Source organism: Pelophylax lessonae, assembly GCF_965119305.1.
Source record: "Pelophylax lessonae genome assembly, chromosome: 3".
Classification (NCBI taxonomy): Eukaryota; Metazoa; Chordata; class Amphibia; order Anura; family Ranidae; genus Pelophylax; species Pelophylax lessonae.
The window spans coordinates 38,235,196-38,253,020 of NC_138770.1; the positions used below are offsets into that span (position 1 = coordinate 38,235,196).

Sequence of the window (17,825 nt, forward strand, 5' to 3'; positions counted from 1 at the left end):
TAGAGGATTGAGCAACCACCAGCATTTGCACCTGAGTCGCAAGGCTAGCCACAATCGCAGCCAAATCCCCCCCCGGGGGGGGGAAACCGCAGTCCCCTGGCTTCCCACTAAATTGGCAGGAAACTAGTATTCCTGAGAATCCATGCCCTTGTAGCAGCAAAAATAAAAGGGTGACCGCCCCTTTAAGAGAGCGCTGCGATCGTAGCCCACTCACACTAGGCATCCCACACAAGGGACCCCCACAGGGACAAGTATACCAAGGCAGGATACAGGGAATAAAAAGAAATGAACCTGGAGAGATCGGTGCTGCTGCTGCTGCCTGCGGTGCTCCTGAAGGAAAGGAAATGCTGGCATACAGAGCGCTCTATGAAAGTCTATGGAGGCTACAAGAAAATGGCCGCCATGCATGTAAAACATGCGGCCGGAGCGATCGCAGCCAAAATGGCGCCGTTTGGCGCCGAAACCGCCGCTCCCACACCCCATGAGGGAGAAGTAAAACACACCATCTGCCCAAAAAAGGAACATGGTAAACCGCCGCAGCGGCGCTGTAATGTGCCCCAAGCATGAGAACTCAAGCCCCACAGCACACAGCCGTTCACACAGACAGAAAACTGACACAGAGTGCAGCCAGCCCCCCCTCCTGCAGCCCACAGCATGCAATGTGAGAGATAGGGAAATCGTAATAGTGTGAACACAGGGCAAGGTACACAGTCCCAGACTGACACCCCCCAGACAGACAGGTCCCCACATAAATGCACTTACCTCTTAAATGGCGTGGGGGACCCGCACAGGCGAACAAACCGCTGCACATGAGGCAGGGAGAGTCGCATCCAGGACGCATCAGAAGGTGGGTTGAGAAACCGCACAGCGTCCAGTGAGGTAGCCACCTCACCTAGCATCCCTGCACGGAACAGGGATGGGTCGTTCAGATAACTCAGGAGCGATACCTGACTGAACGCTCGATGGCGGGCTGAGAAGCCACTGACCCACAGCCTGCTACCAGGGGGGTCAGCCCGAGACGCAGCCCGCATGATCCTCTTCTTCCGAAGAACTAACTAACGCTGGTAAAATAACAGCTAACAAGAAAGAGAGAAAAAACTGAAATAAAATCCAAAGAAAGGAAAGAGAGCTGAGACAAGGTGCCCCAGCACAGAAACTTCCAGCTACTCCTGACAGCTAGACAAATGAAACTGAGTTGGATACAGGAAGTGGAGGGTTATGTACTGAGGGGACCACCCCCTGGGGGTGGGATATGTTAAAAGTCTTTGTACTAACATATTCTATTGCCTAGCTACTCCTACGGAATAAAGGACATAACCCCATTGGTGATGAATATGAAGTGGGCGGCGACTGTCGGAGGACGTAAGAGAAATATATACCGGTATATATTTTTTTAGGACTCTCATCTTCGGTTTTGGCCAAGTGCATCCGGAATTTTTCAGTTTTGGGACCAACATTTTAATTCGCTGCACTTCTAGAAGACATGCTTTTGTCAAAAGAGACCAGAAGAGTGGTGAGTGGGCTTAACAGTTTGGCCCCATGTCACTGGCAAACCATGCGTGCAGATGGAAGGAAGGCGTGTATTTCTGCGAAGGCTCTGGTTGTTCCTCATGGCCGGTGAGTGAACCTTGGTGAGCCCTGTTTACTGGGCAAATCCAAACGCAATATTCCCCACGCGCACATTTAAAATAACCGGCTGTTAAATGATGTTGAGTGCTGTGACTATAGTTTGGAAACCATGGATACTCAAAGTGAAGAAATGTTATCAGCATACCAAGGATTCCTCGAAAGGGTACGTTTTGGACCCTTTCAAGGAATCCTTGGTGTGCTGATGACATTTCTTCATTCTGCGTACTGGGCAAACCCCATTGACTGAATAGTGGGCGCCTCTGGTGTAAATGGGTGGCCCTGCCCAAATTTATATGATACAAATCCTTGACAGATCTCTGGTTACCAGTTGTCTGCTTAGTAATGTTACTGCAATTTTTGAGGCTGAATTCCCACTCTCAAGGCAGGAATACGGCTTTTCCCATGTGTGCGATCTTTGATGTATAGCAAGATTTGATTTTTATGAGAAACTCGTGACAGGAATGCAGCTTCTCCTCTGTGTGTGACCTCTGATGAATGTAAGGGGCCCTACGTGGCTTTGAAATGTTGCTGTATATTATGTGACCACGGAATACAGTTTTGGACCCTTTTGAGGAATCTTTAGTGTACTGATAACATTTCTTCACTCTATGTACTGGGCAGGCCCCATGGACTTAATAGTGGGCACCTCTGATGTGAATGGGTGGCCCTGTTCACATTTATATAATACAAATCCTTGACAGATCTCTGGTTACCAGTTGTCTGCTTAGTAGTAGTTAATGGAATCCAACGAGCTTGCTGGGTTGAATGACTTACACACAGGAATTTTATTTTGATGACTAAACTGGATAGAATGTTACAGGGTTGGGATTTCTCAGGACGACATTGCATTCGCCACCCAGCTTTTGGGGGTCCCAGGCCTTAATATTATTGCATGTACCAGAGAGGCAAATGCCATGCCATGCAGAGAGGAACCACAGGCACTGAACAGGTCAAGGAGAAGCTGAATGGAAAACTAACAAGTCTCACATACCATGTGGGGATACAGGCTTTGGAAAGGATCATAAGCCATATAAGAGGTATAATTCAAGGATGACCATCTTGAAAAGGGATTCTCAAACTACAGCCCTCCAGCTGTTGCGAAACTACACCTCCCATGAGGCATTGTAAAACTCTGACATTCACAGACATGACTAGGCATGATGGGAATTGTAGTTCCTGAACAGCTAGAGGACAATAGTTTGAAGGCCTCTGATCTTGATAGTCAAAACAGGATTTTAGCCAATTAAAAAACCCTGGACTTAGCTGTAATTCCAAAGTCCCTCTTTAGAAGCTTATGACACTAGACATGTACGATTTGTTTCGTAACAAATTGATTTTCATACGAAAATTTACGTATTCGGACCAATCCGTACATCCTTATAGGTAAAATAACAAAAATATGACAATTACGAAATTCAGAAAAGGCTAAAGAGTTGGTTTTGCATATGAAATTTTAAGTATTCGGATCAATCCGTACTTTCGAATTGGTAAAAGAACGAAAAAATGACAATTACGAAATTACGAACAGGCAAAATAACAAAAAAAACAAAAAAACTCGAAATTATAAAAAGAAGAAAGAAAGAAAATACGAACTTCCGAATTGATGAAAGAAAGAAAATGTCTATAACGAATGATTTGCATTTCATATTTTCCTTCCTTTGTCTGTTCGGAATTTTGTATTTTCGTTTGTTTGTTCAGATCTTTGTATTTTAGTTTCGTTTTAAGACACGTTAGGCACCGAGAAAACAAAAAACACAAACACACTCTGATCCTGTTTAATGTTACGAAAGTACGAATCAACGAACAAGGCAATCTCACGAAAGTACGAATCCCAAAATAATGGAATGTGTGCCGAATCTGTGAAAAAGGCAATCTCATGAAAGTACGAAACACAAAATTACGGAATGTGTTCCGATTTAATGAAAGAGGCAATCTAATCAAAGAACTAATTCCGAATCAGCGAAAAATCAACCTTAGAGAAATACAAATCATTCCGATTCAACGAAAAAATTACCCTTATTAAAGTACAAATTATTCTGAATAGAAAAACTCACAGCTTACAAAATTGCGAATCATTGCGAGTCAACAGAAACAAAATAAAACAAAACAAAAAAATGTTCTCGCTATGCACATGTCTACATGACACATCACCTTTTTACTTCAGATTTACTGAAGTTGGTAGGGAGTCTTTATCCTTAAGACACCCCTGATTGGGTGTCCTGAAGGAGTTGAGCAGAAAGAGAAATCAACACATGTGTAATGCTATGAAGCGGTCAGGAAAACATTTTCCACACCCAGGATGGGAATATGGCTTCTACCCTGTGTTAGATCTTTCATGTATAACAAAGTATAACCATGGATAACATTTCTATCACTAGGGGCAGGAATACAGCTTCTCCCCTCTGTGAGATCTCCGAAGAGAGGCAAGCTCTGATTTCCACAGATAACATTTCCCACACTCACAAACAGGAAAACTGTTTTTCTCGTGTGTGAAGTTGCTGATGTACAGTAACACTGGACTTCTGTGAAAAAGATTTTCCACACTCAGGACAGGAATACGGCTTTTCGCCTGTGTGAGACCTCTGATGTATATTAAGGGCTGATTTCTGTGAAAAACATTTCCCACACTTAGTGCAGGAATACAGTTTCTCCCCTCTGTGAGACCTTCGATGTCTAGCAAGGACTGATGTCTGTGAAAAACATTTCCCGCACTCAGGACAGGGATACGGCTTCTCCCCAGTGTGAGTCCTCTGGTGTCTGTAAAGATTGGACTTCTCTGAAAAACATTTCCTGCACTCAGGGCAGGAATACGGCTTCTCACCGGTGTGAGATCTTTGATGTATAACAAGGATTGATTTTTTTGAGAAACCTTTCCCACACTCAGAACAGGAATAGAGCTTCTCGCCCGTGTGAGACTTCTTATGTGTGGAAAGATGGGACACCTGTGAAAAAGATTTTCCACACTCAGGGCAGGAATATGGCTTTTCACCTGTATGAGATCTTTGATGTATAACAAGGTCAGATTTTTGTTCAAAACATTTCCCGCACTTAGGGCAGGAATATGGCCTCTCCCCTCTGTGAGATCGTTGATGTCTAACAAGGTCTGATTTCTGTGAAAAACATTTTCCACACTCAGGACAGGAATACGGCTTCTCCCCCGTGTGAATACTTTGATGTCTGTAAAGACTATATTTCTCTGAAAAACATTTCCCACACTCAGGGCAGGAATACAGCTTTTCGCCTGTGTGTGATCTTTGATGTATAACAAGATCTGAATTTGGTGAGAAACCTTTCCCGCACTCATGACTGGAATACAACTTCTCCCCCGTGTGTGACCTCTGATGTATATAAAAATGGGATAACTGTGAAAAAGATTTTCCACACTCAGGGCAGGAATATGGCTTCTCACCTGCATGAACCCTTTGATGTCTAACAAGGTCTGAGTTCTGTATAAAGCTTTTCCCGCACTCGGTACAGGAGAACGGCTTCTCCCCTGTGTGAATCCTCTGATGTCTGTAAAAACTGTACTTCTCTGAAAAACATTTCCCACACTCAAGGCAGCAATACTGCTTTTTGCCAGTGTGAGATTTCTGATGTACAGTAAAACTTAATTCAGAGCTAAAATTTTCCCCACATTCAGGGCAGGAAAATTTCTCCTCCCCCTGAATTCCGGCACCATCCCTCACAGTACGAGGTTGCTCAGAGTCAGAGAGATGTGATGGTCTATCCACACTGTGAAGTCCTCCATTCATAGTTGAGCTTATTGTCTTTTCTACCGCACAATCTCTTGTGATGTCCTCATCTTCCATTTTACAGCCTGGAGTTAAAGGGAGACAACCCTTCGAGGGTTTCTCAATTTTGTGTTCTAAAAAAAATATAAAAACACAATGGACAGATAGGAGAAGGTTAGTTCACTTAAATCAAAATTGTATTTGGGTCAGGTAAATTTGAGTTAGCAGTTGTTCTCTATGGATGTCACAACAAGCTGGGACTCTTAGCTTCTCCAGTCAAAGGGCCTATGGTCCTACTACCAGATCACTTCTACATTTAGTCAGGCTTGTCTTAAGGCAGGAACAAATTAGGGCTGGGAGGTGCATGTTCTTCACACAACCACACGCATAGGCACTATGTCATGTTATCTTTGACAATCAGGAGGTTCAAAGTTCAGACTTGTAGACCCTTAAGCATAGAGCACATGACCATAAACTTGGGCTTCTAATAAAAAGTGGGACCAACCTAAGAAGGCCACAATCAATGCTACTGGTGGATATCACTAATCTCCCTTCCTACTGCACCAATCAGTGTGCAGTAAAAGAGCAGAGATAACAGAAGAATATATTATAACTCACCTGTGCTGATCTCTGTAGGAGTGTCCTCCTCTTTGAATATCCTCGTCATTCCAGCCTCCTGCGTATAATGCTGATCATCCCTCACATACGTCTCTTCTACTTCACCCTCAACTTTCATGTTCATCAGATCTTCACCCTAAACCAACAGAATGGCAGAAAATAACATAGGTAACATAGAAGTATTTATGATGTGAGATCACATAGAAAATATCATCTTGTAGAGTCCACACATCATCTCCACATGTCAGAGTGTTCAATCACTTTATGTTCCCGACCCTCAACTCCACTCACCTGATGATGGTGAGGGATGGTGTGACCTTCCTGTGTGGAATCCCAGGAATACAGAGGACTGGGACATCTCTCTGGTGGGTTCCCATTACTGGATCCATCTGTAGGAAACACACACACTGACTGAATACATTGTTTCTATGTGTTTATCAGATGATGGGGGATCTAGGTGGACCCTCCGTACTGCTCTCTCCTTTACAATAAAGTCTCCTCTTACCCGGTGATGTGAGGGGCGGCTGATTCCATGGACTATCTACACAGTGAAGTCCTCCATCCATAGCTGACATCTCTGTCTTATCTCCCACACAATCTCTTGTGATGTCCCCATCTTTCATTTTACAGCTTAGAGATAACCTTAGATGATCTTTTGAGGGTTTCCCGGTGGCGTGTCCTGGAAAAATATAGAAACATGATTGATAGTAGTGATGAGACGAAAACACTTGGGTTTGATTCAAGTAGATTACGTTGAACATGGGCAAATGTTTGATGCCGATTACAAACCCTATTGATGTCAATAGGCACCAGTGCCAGTTCTGACCAATTTCTGTTCTAATAGACAAGAGATTGTGAAACATATGACATGGTGGATTTTTGGGGGACAGCAAGCTTTTTTTTTTTCTTTTTTATTTGCATTGGGAACCCCCTACCTGCATACCAGATCTGAAGGCCCTGGTATGAATTACAGGAGAAACCCCATGACTACCACAATTTGTTCCCTCTTTGCTTTCATTGCTGTACTTCTGTTTAGACCGAACCTTAAGCTCAACCCTACTGCGCAGTAACAGAGCAAAGATAACTGAATATATTATGACCCACCTGTGCTGATCTCTGTAGGAGTGTTCGCCTCTATAAATGTTCCTGTTATTCTATCCTCCTCCATAGACTGCTGATCATCTCTCACATACGTCTCTTCTACTTCATCCTCAACTTTCATGTTCATCGGATCTTCACCCTAAACCAACAGAATGGCAGAAAATAACATCTGTAATATAGAAAATATCATCTTGTAGAGTCCACACAACATCTCCACATATCTGAGTGTTCAATTACTTTATGTTCCAGACCCTCAACTCCACCAACCTGATGATGGTGGGGGATGGTGTGACCTTCCTGTGTGGAATCCCGGGAATACAGAAGACGGGGACATCTCTCTGGTGGGTTCCTGGTATTAGATGACTCCATCATAATGTCATTGTGACGATCAATGTGTCCATTTGAAAACTCCTCCATCACTCCATACTCCTCATCCTCCTCTTTATACTCTTCTTTAACAACAATATTATAATCCCTAAAGTTTCCACTCTAAAAGATATAATAAACATTCGTTGTGATAAACATACTTGTGTATGAGTCATAACTATCAGTGATTGTTCCTTACCTACCTGATGATGGTGAGGGATGGAGTGACTTTCCTGTGTGGAATCCCAGGAATACAGAGGACGGGGACATCTCTCTGGTGGGTTTCCATTACTGGAACCATCTGTAGGAAACACACACTGACTGAATACATTGTTTCTATGTGTTTATCAGATGATGGGGGATCTAGGTGGACCCTCCGTACTGCTCTCTCCTTTACAATAACGTCTCCTCTTACCCGGTGATGTGAGGGGCGGCTGATTCTCCATCATGACGTCCTTGTAGAGATCCTTGTGTCCTTCTAAATACTCCCACTCCTCCATGGAGAAATAGACAGTGACATCCTGACACCTTATGGGAACCTGACACACACAATGATACAGTCACCATCCAGACACATCCCTTGTCTGTTACTGGATAATGTCCCAGAATTCCCAGCACCGCTCACCTCTCCTGTCAGCAGCTCCATCATCTTTTTGGTGACTTCTAGAATCTTCTGCATGTTGTGTCTCTCAGGTTTTAGGGAGTCACATGGAGGCACTGTGATGGTCATATGATCACCTGACTTCAGAGGAGGAAATCCCTGTATTGAGGAACCAATAGGAATATCATGTTAGAATCTCAGAATCCTCCTCACCTCTTTGTTCAGGTCTGTGTTTTATTAATAGAGATAAGAGTGATGTCATGTGACCTCCCAGAATCCTCCTCACCTCTCCGGTCAGGTCTGTGTTTTATTAATAGAGATGCGGGGGAATCAAAAATGGAGAAAGATCTGGGAGTCTTGGTTGATGATAGATTAGGCAACAGCATGCAATGTCAAGCGGCAGCTTCCAAAGCTAACAGAATATTAGCATGCATAAAGAAAGGGATGTATTCCAGAGATAGGACTATAATCCTTCCACTTTATAAAACTCTGGTCCGACTGCATCTGGAGTATTCTGTCCAGTTCTGGTCGCCAGTCCTCAGGAGGGATGTGTTGGAGCTGGAGAGAGTCCAGAGAAGGGCAACTAAACTGATTAGGGGGTTGGAGGACCTTAACTATGAAGAGCGGCTGCAATCGCTCGATTTATTTTCCCCTGGAGAAGAGACGTCTGAGAGGGGACATGATAGCAATTTATAAATATCTTAATGGGGATCTCAGCTTAGAAAAAAAGCTGTTCATTCGAAGGAATTGTATGAGGACTCGAGGGCATACAATGCGATTAGAGGAGAAGCGTTTTAACCTCAGGCAACGAGGAGGGTTCTTTACTGTTAGGGCTACAAGATTGTGGAATTGTCTACCACAAGAGGTGGTTTCTGCGGGTAGTATGGGGACTTTCAAAAGACTCTTAGACTTACATCTCAAGGATCAGGACATTAAGGGCTATGTTAGATGATTACAGTCACCCACACCTACACAGGTTGAACTGGATGGACTATTGTCTTTATTCAAACTCACCTACTATGTAACTATGTAACTATGTAAGAGTGATGTCATGTGACCTCCCAGAAGCGTCCTCACCTCTCCGGTCAGCAGGTAGAGGATCTCCAGGGTGAGGTTTAGTATCTTCTCAGTCATGTGACTCCGGTCCTCCTCCATCCTCATTGATGTGGTCTATGCGGGGTTCTCTGTAGATGAATAGCGGAGAATAATTTCTACTGTATTGGTTGTACAATATTAGAATGGGGATATAAGGAATTAATAGGCAGGCTTTCCCCATTGGCACATACAGTTTGGGTTACTTCAAGTTAAGTTTTGCTTTGTTTTAGCGGGGGCAGCATCAGAAGCAGGAGTATACTTAGGTAGAGCCTACTTTTTATAGGGTTTTAGGAGTGTCCTTCTCAGACAGCATTGAGGAGAACACGGGGAATACACAAATCCTATAAAAGTCAGGTTTGGGGGAAGCCAAACCAGCACAGTTTTCAGGGACGGGATGAGCAGCAATATGCTTAGGCAGAGCGTACTTAGATTGTGGAATCATTTTTGTTCTTTTTTATTTAACTTACAAACAGCAGTAATGCTGCTTGTAAGTTTATTACTATCTACTGTTTTCACTAATCTACTATAATTTCACTCTTTTCAGGAAAATAAGGCTTTTTCTTGTCCTCTTAATGGAGTCAAGCATGTTTGTATGAAGAGCCAATAGACTTAAAAAGGAGTCAGAAGCTGCAGGCCTCAAGGGGAATGACCTAAACCTAGAGGGGGGTGTGAGAGCAGCCATAGTGTCAGTGTGTTGAAGCTGGTTATATATAGTGAATGGATGGGGAGAGCTCCTTTAGTAGGGAAAAATCAGTGGAGGGGATATACACTGCTCCAAAAAAATTAAAAAGGAACACTTTTTATTCAGAGTATAGCATCAAGTCAATTAAACTTCTGGGATATTGATCTGGTCAGTTAAGTAGCAGAGGGGGTTATTAATCAGTTTCAGCTGCTTTGGTGTTAATAAAATTAACAACAGGTGCACTAGATGGGCAACAATGAAACAATCTATAAAACACATATTAAGCACTACTCAACATTGGTTGTTAGCACTATAAGAAGCACTTTATTATTATTCATTTATCTGAATTGTTGTTGATTTAAAGCGGAGTTCCGGGCACAGAAGTCATTTTTTAACAAACATACCCCCGGGACAGTCAGGGCTAGCACATTCCACAATGGCTAGCCTCTGATCTGTCCCGGTTCGCACTTACCTTTTAGAAGAAATACTTACTTATAAATTTTCTTCCACAGCGTTTCCATCTCTCTTGTGGGCAGCTGAAGCCGGCGCGGTCCTCTTCTGTGTCTTCTTCCACGTCTTCTTGTCCCAGAATGCGCCTGCACCGGCCCCTCTCGTCACTTCCGGTGCGGCGCCGCATTCCTAAACAGCTTCTGGGCATGCCCAGAAGCTGTTTAGCAGGGGAATGCGGCGTCGCCCGGAAGTGACGAGCGGGGCCGGTGCCATCGCATTGATTCCTGGGAGCGATGACGTTCAGCTCCCAGGAATCATCGCGAGACAGGAAGTGACAGCGGAGCCGCGGCGCTGAGGGAGGAAGTACCCTGAGGTGAGTATTTACGATCTTCAATTACAAGGTGAGTTTTAAAAAAAAAAACCTAACTATCCAATTCCTTTTCAGGTTATGCAGAACTAGCGGACGGGCACAAAAAAAAAATATCGTTTTTGTGCCCGGAACTCCGCTTTAAAGCTATTTTTGCACAGATATATATTAGATGATTCACATAGATAATACTTGTGTACAGTGGCATTAAGTGAGAGGATCTAGCACTGTTTATACATGTTTTAGTCTTCATATTTACCCTTAGGGGTATTTTGAAACAAGCTGCTTACTCCTCAGGTTTAGCAAAAGGATAAATCCCAGTGGCGCGAGTGGTATATTACAGCTTAATCTCTACTCATTTTTTCTGACTGTTTTTCACAAGATTTGCATTTGGCTGGGGTCAGTGTCACTACTGGTAACATGAGGCCATACCTGGACCCTATAGAGGTTGCACAGGCAGTCCAACTCCTCCAGGATGGCACATCAATACCAGTCCAACTCCTCCAGGATGGCACATCAATACGTGAAATTGCCAGAAGGTTTGCTGTGTCTCCCAGCACAGTCTCAGGAGCATGGAGGAGATTCCAGGAGACAGGCAGTTACTCTAGGAGAGCTGGACAGGGCCCTAGAAGGTCCTTAACCCATAAGCAGGACCGGTATCTGCTCCATTGTGCAAGGAGGAACAGGATGAGTACTGCCAGAGCCCTACAAAATGACCTCCAGCAGGCCACTGGTGGAAATGTCTCTGACCAAACAATCAGAAACAGACTTCATGAGGGTGGCCTGAGGGCCCGACGTCCTCTAGTGGGCCCTGTGCTCACTGCCCGGCACCGTGGAGATCAATTGGCATTTGCCATTGAACACCAGAATTGGCAGCTCCACCACTGGCACCCTGTGCTTTTCATAGACGAGAGCAGCTTCACCCTGAGCACATGTTCAGTGGTAAATTGGCGCAAAACACATATTGGCCAAAAACTACACCAAGCCCACTGCGGGCTATTCTTTCCTGCACTTCCAAAGCTGTCACCACCCAAGATGGATCTCAAATATCCCTAAGAGCCAATTCTGCCGACTCAGAAGGAATTGCACCAAAGAACACGACTACACCGAACAGAGCAGCCTACTAACTCAAAAATTTGTTGAGGAGGGTTACCCTCAGCCCCTCATCAATGAAGCTTATTCCCAGTACACAAACATTCCCGCCCCCACCCCAAAAGACGCACCTACAACACAGCCTATACGCTTCACAACCCAATTCCATGTCAAATTTCGTAGAATGGAACAGATCCTTGCCAAACACTGGCCCATCCTATTGGAAGACCCCCACCTAAAATCCACCATCCCCCCCAAGCCCAAGGTATCCTACCGAAAGGCCAGAAGCATCAAAACTCTGGTAGCCCCGAGCAAACTAAAACGAGAGCAAAAAAAAAAAAACCCACAGCCACCCCATGCCTTATCCCACTCGTTGGGATGTATCAATGCCGCAAAGCCCTTTGTCTCACCTGCAAGCACATACAACATGGACAAAAATAAGTCAACGTAAAAGGCAAAACATACACCATCAAACACTTCCACAACTGCTCACCTGAGTATGTGGTCTACTGCCTCACCTGCCCTTGTGGTCTGTTTTACGTAGAGAGAACCATCCGGACCCTAAGAAAACGGTTTGGCGAACACCGCCACCTAGTCGAGGCCGGAAAGGACAAACATAGTGTGCCCAGACACTTTGCTAAATAACCACGAACAATCATCCACAGGTCTGCGTGTCTGGGTCATTGAGTCCATCCCCAATTCATTTCCACAGACAAAGCGTTTCAAGCGACTGTGTCACAGAGAAACGTTCTGGATCTACACGCTCGACACCCTCGCGCCTGGAGGCCTGAACGAGGAAATTGAAACTAACACCTTACTGTAACGCTCCTCCATGCACCTCACCCACCTTCTTCCCCTCCCCCCATCCCCCCCTTCCCCAGTCATTTCCTCCCCCCCCCCCCACATGAGACAACACACCACCCTCCCTTTCCCCCCCAGTACACCCCCCCCCAATCTAAACCACCACCCATCACTCTTTTTCTACCCCGTTCAGCACGCCACCACGGTCCCCCCCCCCCCTTTTTATGATATAGGGGGCCATACAAAACACCGTTCCCCCTCAACATGTCACTCGCCACCCCCCTCACCGTCCCCTTGTATAATCCATGCGCCCTATCTGTGTCCTGCAGCACCAAACATACAGTCACACATACCTGTGACACTTACACACCTGATTCCCCTCCACCCCCTTCCCTCTTCATCCTCATCCCTCCAATCAGTAAAAACCCCCAACCCCCCCCCCCCTCCCTTTCAGTTTTCATTTACACTTCATTTACACTACATTTCAATTTATTGTTTCTTGTCCCCCTTCCCTGTGCATTCAACCACATCAGCTTTTTGCCCACACACTCCCCGATCCTCCACCTTTTGCAGACATCAACGCCCTGCCTTTTGCCCGAGCCACCGTCCACATTACTGCATAAATGCCCTTCCCCAATATGGCGCATTCACGGCCTGAAGAAGGAGCGAATGCTCCGATAACGCATCGCCGTAGCATCCCGCATCACCGCCAGGAGTGACGTCAGGATCCCAGGCCCCACGAGTGCCAGCATTCCACCAGCTGACAGGGAGCCCACGGACACCACCGAGGCCACCCCTGGGCATACGGAGGAACCCCCCTGCCACTCTCATCGGGACCCACTGCCTCCACCATCAGGACTCGCTCCAGTGATGCCCCAGATGACCTATATATCTTGCTGAAACTGCCTCTCATTCACCTGAAAAATGTGAGTGTGATACTGCTATACTTCTTCAATAAATGTCTTACTGCACTTAGAAGGCGCTGCGCTTCTTCCTTCTTGACCCTGAGCACATGTGACAGACGTGAAAGGGTCTGGAGAAGCCGTGGAGAACTTTATGCTGCCTGTAACATCATTCAGCACGACCAACTCCCCAGTCAGGAAACATGATGTCTCACCCAGGGCTCAGAGGGAGGAGCCCCAGCCAGGAGACAGGAGGTCCCAACCAGGGATCAGAGGAGGCTCAACCAGGAGACAGGAGGTCTTATCCCAGGAGTCAGGTGGGCTTCTATCGGGGTGCCAGAAAAACCCCTATCCAGAGGCCAGGAGTGGGCTGTGCAGCACAGCACTGCAACCAAAGGCTAAGTAAGCCGAAATAACCAGGAGAGCTAAGCAACTGAAAACGTCGCACCTTCCACCATACCAGAACTTTGCGCTAGAAAAATTCCTGAAGCCCTGGGACTACAAGGTATGTGTGTGGTGGAACGGGCTCATAGAATGGGTCTCTATTCTGAGGAACGTAAAACCCCTCGTCCCATCATAGCCAAGTATTTGAACTATGCGGACCAATCTGCTATCCTACAAAAATTTCGACAAACGCCAAATTTCCAGATCGATGGAATGAAAATTCTTATCTTTGCGGACTATTCTGTGGATGTCGCAAAAAAAAGTAAAGCTTTTCAGACCGTCTGTTCCAAACTGCATCAGTAACGCATTAAATTTACCTTGGCCTATCCGGCGACTCTCCGCCTTCGTGCACCCAATGGAAACCAACTATCCTTCCAAGACCCAGAGGAAGAAGAAAGTTTTCTCCGTACCCATAATGCTGGCGAACAGGGTCCTCCGTCATCTGCCAAGACCCCTTCCTTTCCGAGACCCCTGGTCCAACGGAGTCCTAGAAAAGACTCCTCCAAACGGCAGAAATACTCTGATGTGGTTAGCACTGGTCGCACGGTCACACCTCGCTGATTCTTCCCCAAAAATTGTGTTTTAATCAGATGCCATGGCTTGTCCTAGGGCCGACACTTCTGGGCTTTGAGCCTGGAGGGCCTCTAGATTGCAGCATGGCGATTCTCTCATAATCTTGTATCTTTTGCTTTCTATTATGATGTTCTGTTTATGTGAATACTATTGTTTTATTTCATGCTCCTTTCCCGCCTCCTTAGTGTGCACTGTGGTCAGTCGCATACCCCATTGCAGTCCGAGACCCAAGCGCTTTATGCGATGGATCTTCCACGGCCACCGTACCCCTTACTATCCCCGGAGTCCTCGCTTGGGGGGCGGCGCTCCACAGTATACACAATGCGGAAAAAAGTGAAGTTTCTACAGTTTATCAGTTGTGTTTATTGTTCTGGTTTTTTTTTTTGGCTCTTTGGCTCCATTCCGTTTTCCGGCCTTCCCCTCCCTCCATCCTCCTCTCATCGTGGTTGATCCTACTTCAACGTTATTCCCTCTCCTCCGTCACCCTACTGACAACCGTTTGGTCGTTTTCCAATGGGCGTCCGTCACCCTCGCCCCCATGTACTGGTGGGAAGCACTCTACGCATCTTTCCTGATACACACCATCATTCCCCCTCCCATGACAGCATGTTAATGGAATGTTAAGGGTCTTAGATCCCCGGCTAAGAGGATGGTAGTCTTGCGCCATCTCAAACGTCTCAAGGCAGACATCGCTCTTATCCAGGAATCGCATCTTCAGGCGGACGATATGAAACGTATGGAGAAATTATGGGTAGGAGCGGTTATTGGCTCGGCGGCTTCAGGCCGTAAGGCAGGAGTATCAATTTTGATACATAAACACATTCCGGTGGAAATCCTTTCCACGGATGCAGACACTGATGGCCGTTTTGTTTCGGCTCATCTGCGTCTTCACAATAAGGAATTAATGGTCTCTAAAGTCTATGCCCCTAACGTCGTAGACCACTCTTTCTACACGGCAATCCTGACCCTTCCCCACGTCCCTCGCCTCCTTGGCGGCGACTTTAATGCAATGATGGACCCTGTATTGGACAAATCCTCCCCTAAAGTTACACTGCGTCCCCGCGATTCCCCTGGCCCCACCACCTTGCGTCGGGAATCGATTCTCTAACTGACTGATGTATGGCGACACTCCCACCCTACCGATCAGGAATATTCCTTCTACTCCCACCCCCATAAACTTTTTACAAGGATAGACTATTTCTTTAGCACCGACTCTCTCCTTCTGTCACGGAACCATGAACCAGACGTACAACAACAGATAAGTGAAAATAAGACAGCTTTATTGAAAAACAAGCTATAAAGCAAAAGTCCAAACGGATGGCGAAACCGATGCAGAGTCTTTGCGAAGCCAGGGGTCAGGAACCAGCAGGGTAGTCAGACGAAGCCAGGATCAGGAACCAACAGGGTAGTCAGACGAAGCCAGGATCAGGAACCAACAGGGTAGTCAGACGAAGCCAGGAACAGGAACCAGAAGTAGCAGCAGTCTAGTAGCATGTGAACACAGGAGGACCAAGCAGGGAACTGAAGCCACAGACCTCCTATATATATGAGCTAGGCATCCAGCTCCTCCCAGTGGGAAGGAGGAGCCGCAGGGTGGGAGGCTACAAGAAACCCAGAAACCAAGATGGCCACCAGCACATGTCAAACGAAGGAGAACAGCAAGAAGGTAAGACCATGACAGTACCTCCCCCTCAAGGGCCCCTCCTCCGCGGAGTAAAGAACGGTTTCTGAGGGAAGCGTGCGTGGAAGGCTCGGAGCAAGGCAGGAGCATGGACATCTGCGGAGGGAACCCAGGAACGCTCCTCTGGACCATAACCACGCCAATGAACCAAAAACTGCACCCGACCGCGGACCAGGCGTGAGTCCAGGATATTGCTCACCTCATACTCCTCACGATTGCCCACTCGGACCGGACGAGGCCGAGGAACCGAGGAAGTGAAACGATTACACACCAGAGGCTTCAACAGGGAGACATGAAACACGTTGGAGATCCGCATGCCAGGAGGAAGCGCAAGGGCATAGGCTACCGGGTTTACCCTGCGAAGCACTCGGAAGGGACCAACAAAGCGAGGCGCCAGCTTGGGAGTGGGCACTCGAAGGTTGAGGTTGCGGGTGGACAACCATACACGGTCTCCGGCCTGGTAGGAAGGAGCAGGCGCTCGTCTGCGATCAGCCTGGAGTCTCTGGCGCTGCGCAGAGACCTCAAGGGACTTCTGGATCTGTACCCAAGAAGCACGTAGGACGGAAAGGTGATCCTCCACAGCCGGAATATCCTGGGGAGAGAATACCTCCGGTAACACGGCAGGTTGGAACCCATAGTTGGCCATGAAGGGAGACGTCCCAGAGGAAGAGTTCACCGCCGTGTTCCTGGCAAACTCAGCCCAAGGCAGGAGGTCAACCCAATTGTCTTGGTGATCGGAGACATAGCAACGAAGGAATTGCTCCAAGGCCTGATTGGATCGTTCTGCGGCCCCATTGGACTGAGGGTGGTAGGCCGAGGAGAAGGAGAGATGAATCCCCAACTGGGAGCAAAAGGCGCGCCAGAACCTGGACACAAACTGACTCCCCCGATCCGACACAATCTCCTTGGGCAAACCGTGCAACCGGAAGACCTCCCTGGCAAAAATCGTGGCCAACTCCTGTGCAGAGGGTAACTTCTTGAGAGGAACACAGTGACACATTTTGGAAAACCGATCCACAATCATGAGAATGACCGTATGGCCTCGGGATGCAGGGAGGTCCACAATGAAATCCATCCCCAGGTGTGACCATGGGCGCTCCCCGGTGGCTAAGGGTTGCAGAAGGCCCAACGGAAGGTGCCGAGGGGACTTACTCTGGGCACAAACGGAGCATGCCGCTACATATGCGGCGATGTCAGAACGTAGGGAAGGCCACCAGAACAGACGTGAAACAGCCCAGGACAGCTGATTCTTTCCAGGATGCCCCGCGGTCTTGGAGTTATGGTAGGTTCGCAACAACCGAGTGCGCAACTCCTCAGGCACAAAACATCTGCCGTTGGGTCTCCCAGAGGGAGCACCAGATTGAGCCGCCAAAATCTGCTCACCCAGGGGAGAGGTCAGGCTGGTGCGAATGGCAGCCAGGATCTGATTCGGAGGTATGACCGAAGTCGGAATCGACTCCTCCCTGGACAGGTCGGAGTACTGCCGTGATAAGGCATCAGCCCTGATGTTCTTGGAACCAGGTAGGTAGGAGACCACGTAATTAAAACGTGACAAGAACAGAGCCCATCTGGCCTTACGTGGTGTCAATCTCTTGGCCTCAGAGAGGTAGGTCAGATTCTTGTGGTCCGTCAGGATGAGGACCGGAACCACCGAACCCTCGAGCAAGTGCCTCCATTCTTTAAGAGCCTGCA

The 17,825-nt window shown here is 47.0% G+C and overlaps 2 protein-coding genes across 2 annotated transcripts in view; one reads left to right on the forward strand and one right to left on the reverse strand.

The window, feature by feature from the left end:
- LOC309550283 (uncharacterized protein) overlaps positions 1–17,825 on the forward strand; it is a 1,519,274-nt gene that overhangs the window by 1,280,083 nt on the left and 221,366 nt on the right.
- LOC309549998 (uncharacterized protein) overlaps positions 1–17,825 on the reverse strand; it is a 137,970-nt gene that overhangs the window by 53,030 nt on the left and 67,115 nt on the right. Inside the window, exons 8-12 of the mRNA XM_082250472.1 lie at positions 8,071–8,181; positions 7,861–7,984; positions 6,270–6,367; positions 5,979–6,114; positions 4,451–5,494 (exon numbers count right to left, since the gene is read on the reverse strand). Of these exons, the coding sequence (XP_082106598.1) occupies positions 4,451–5,494; positions 5,979–6,114; positions 6,270–6,367; positions 7,861–7,984; positions 8,071–8,181 (1,513 nt within the window). The remainder of the gene's footprint in view (positions 1–4,450; positions 5,495–5,978; positions 6,115–6,269; positions 6,368–7,860; positions 7,985–8,070; positions 8,182–17,825) is intronic.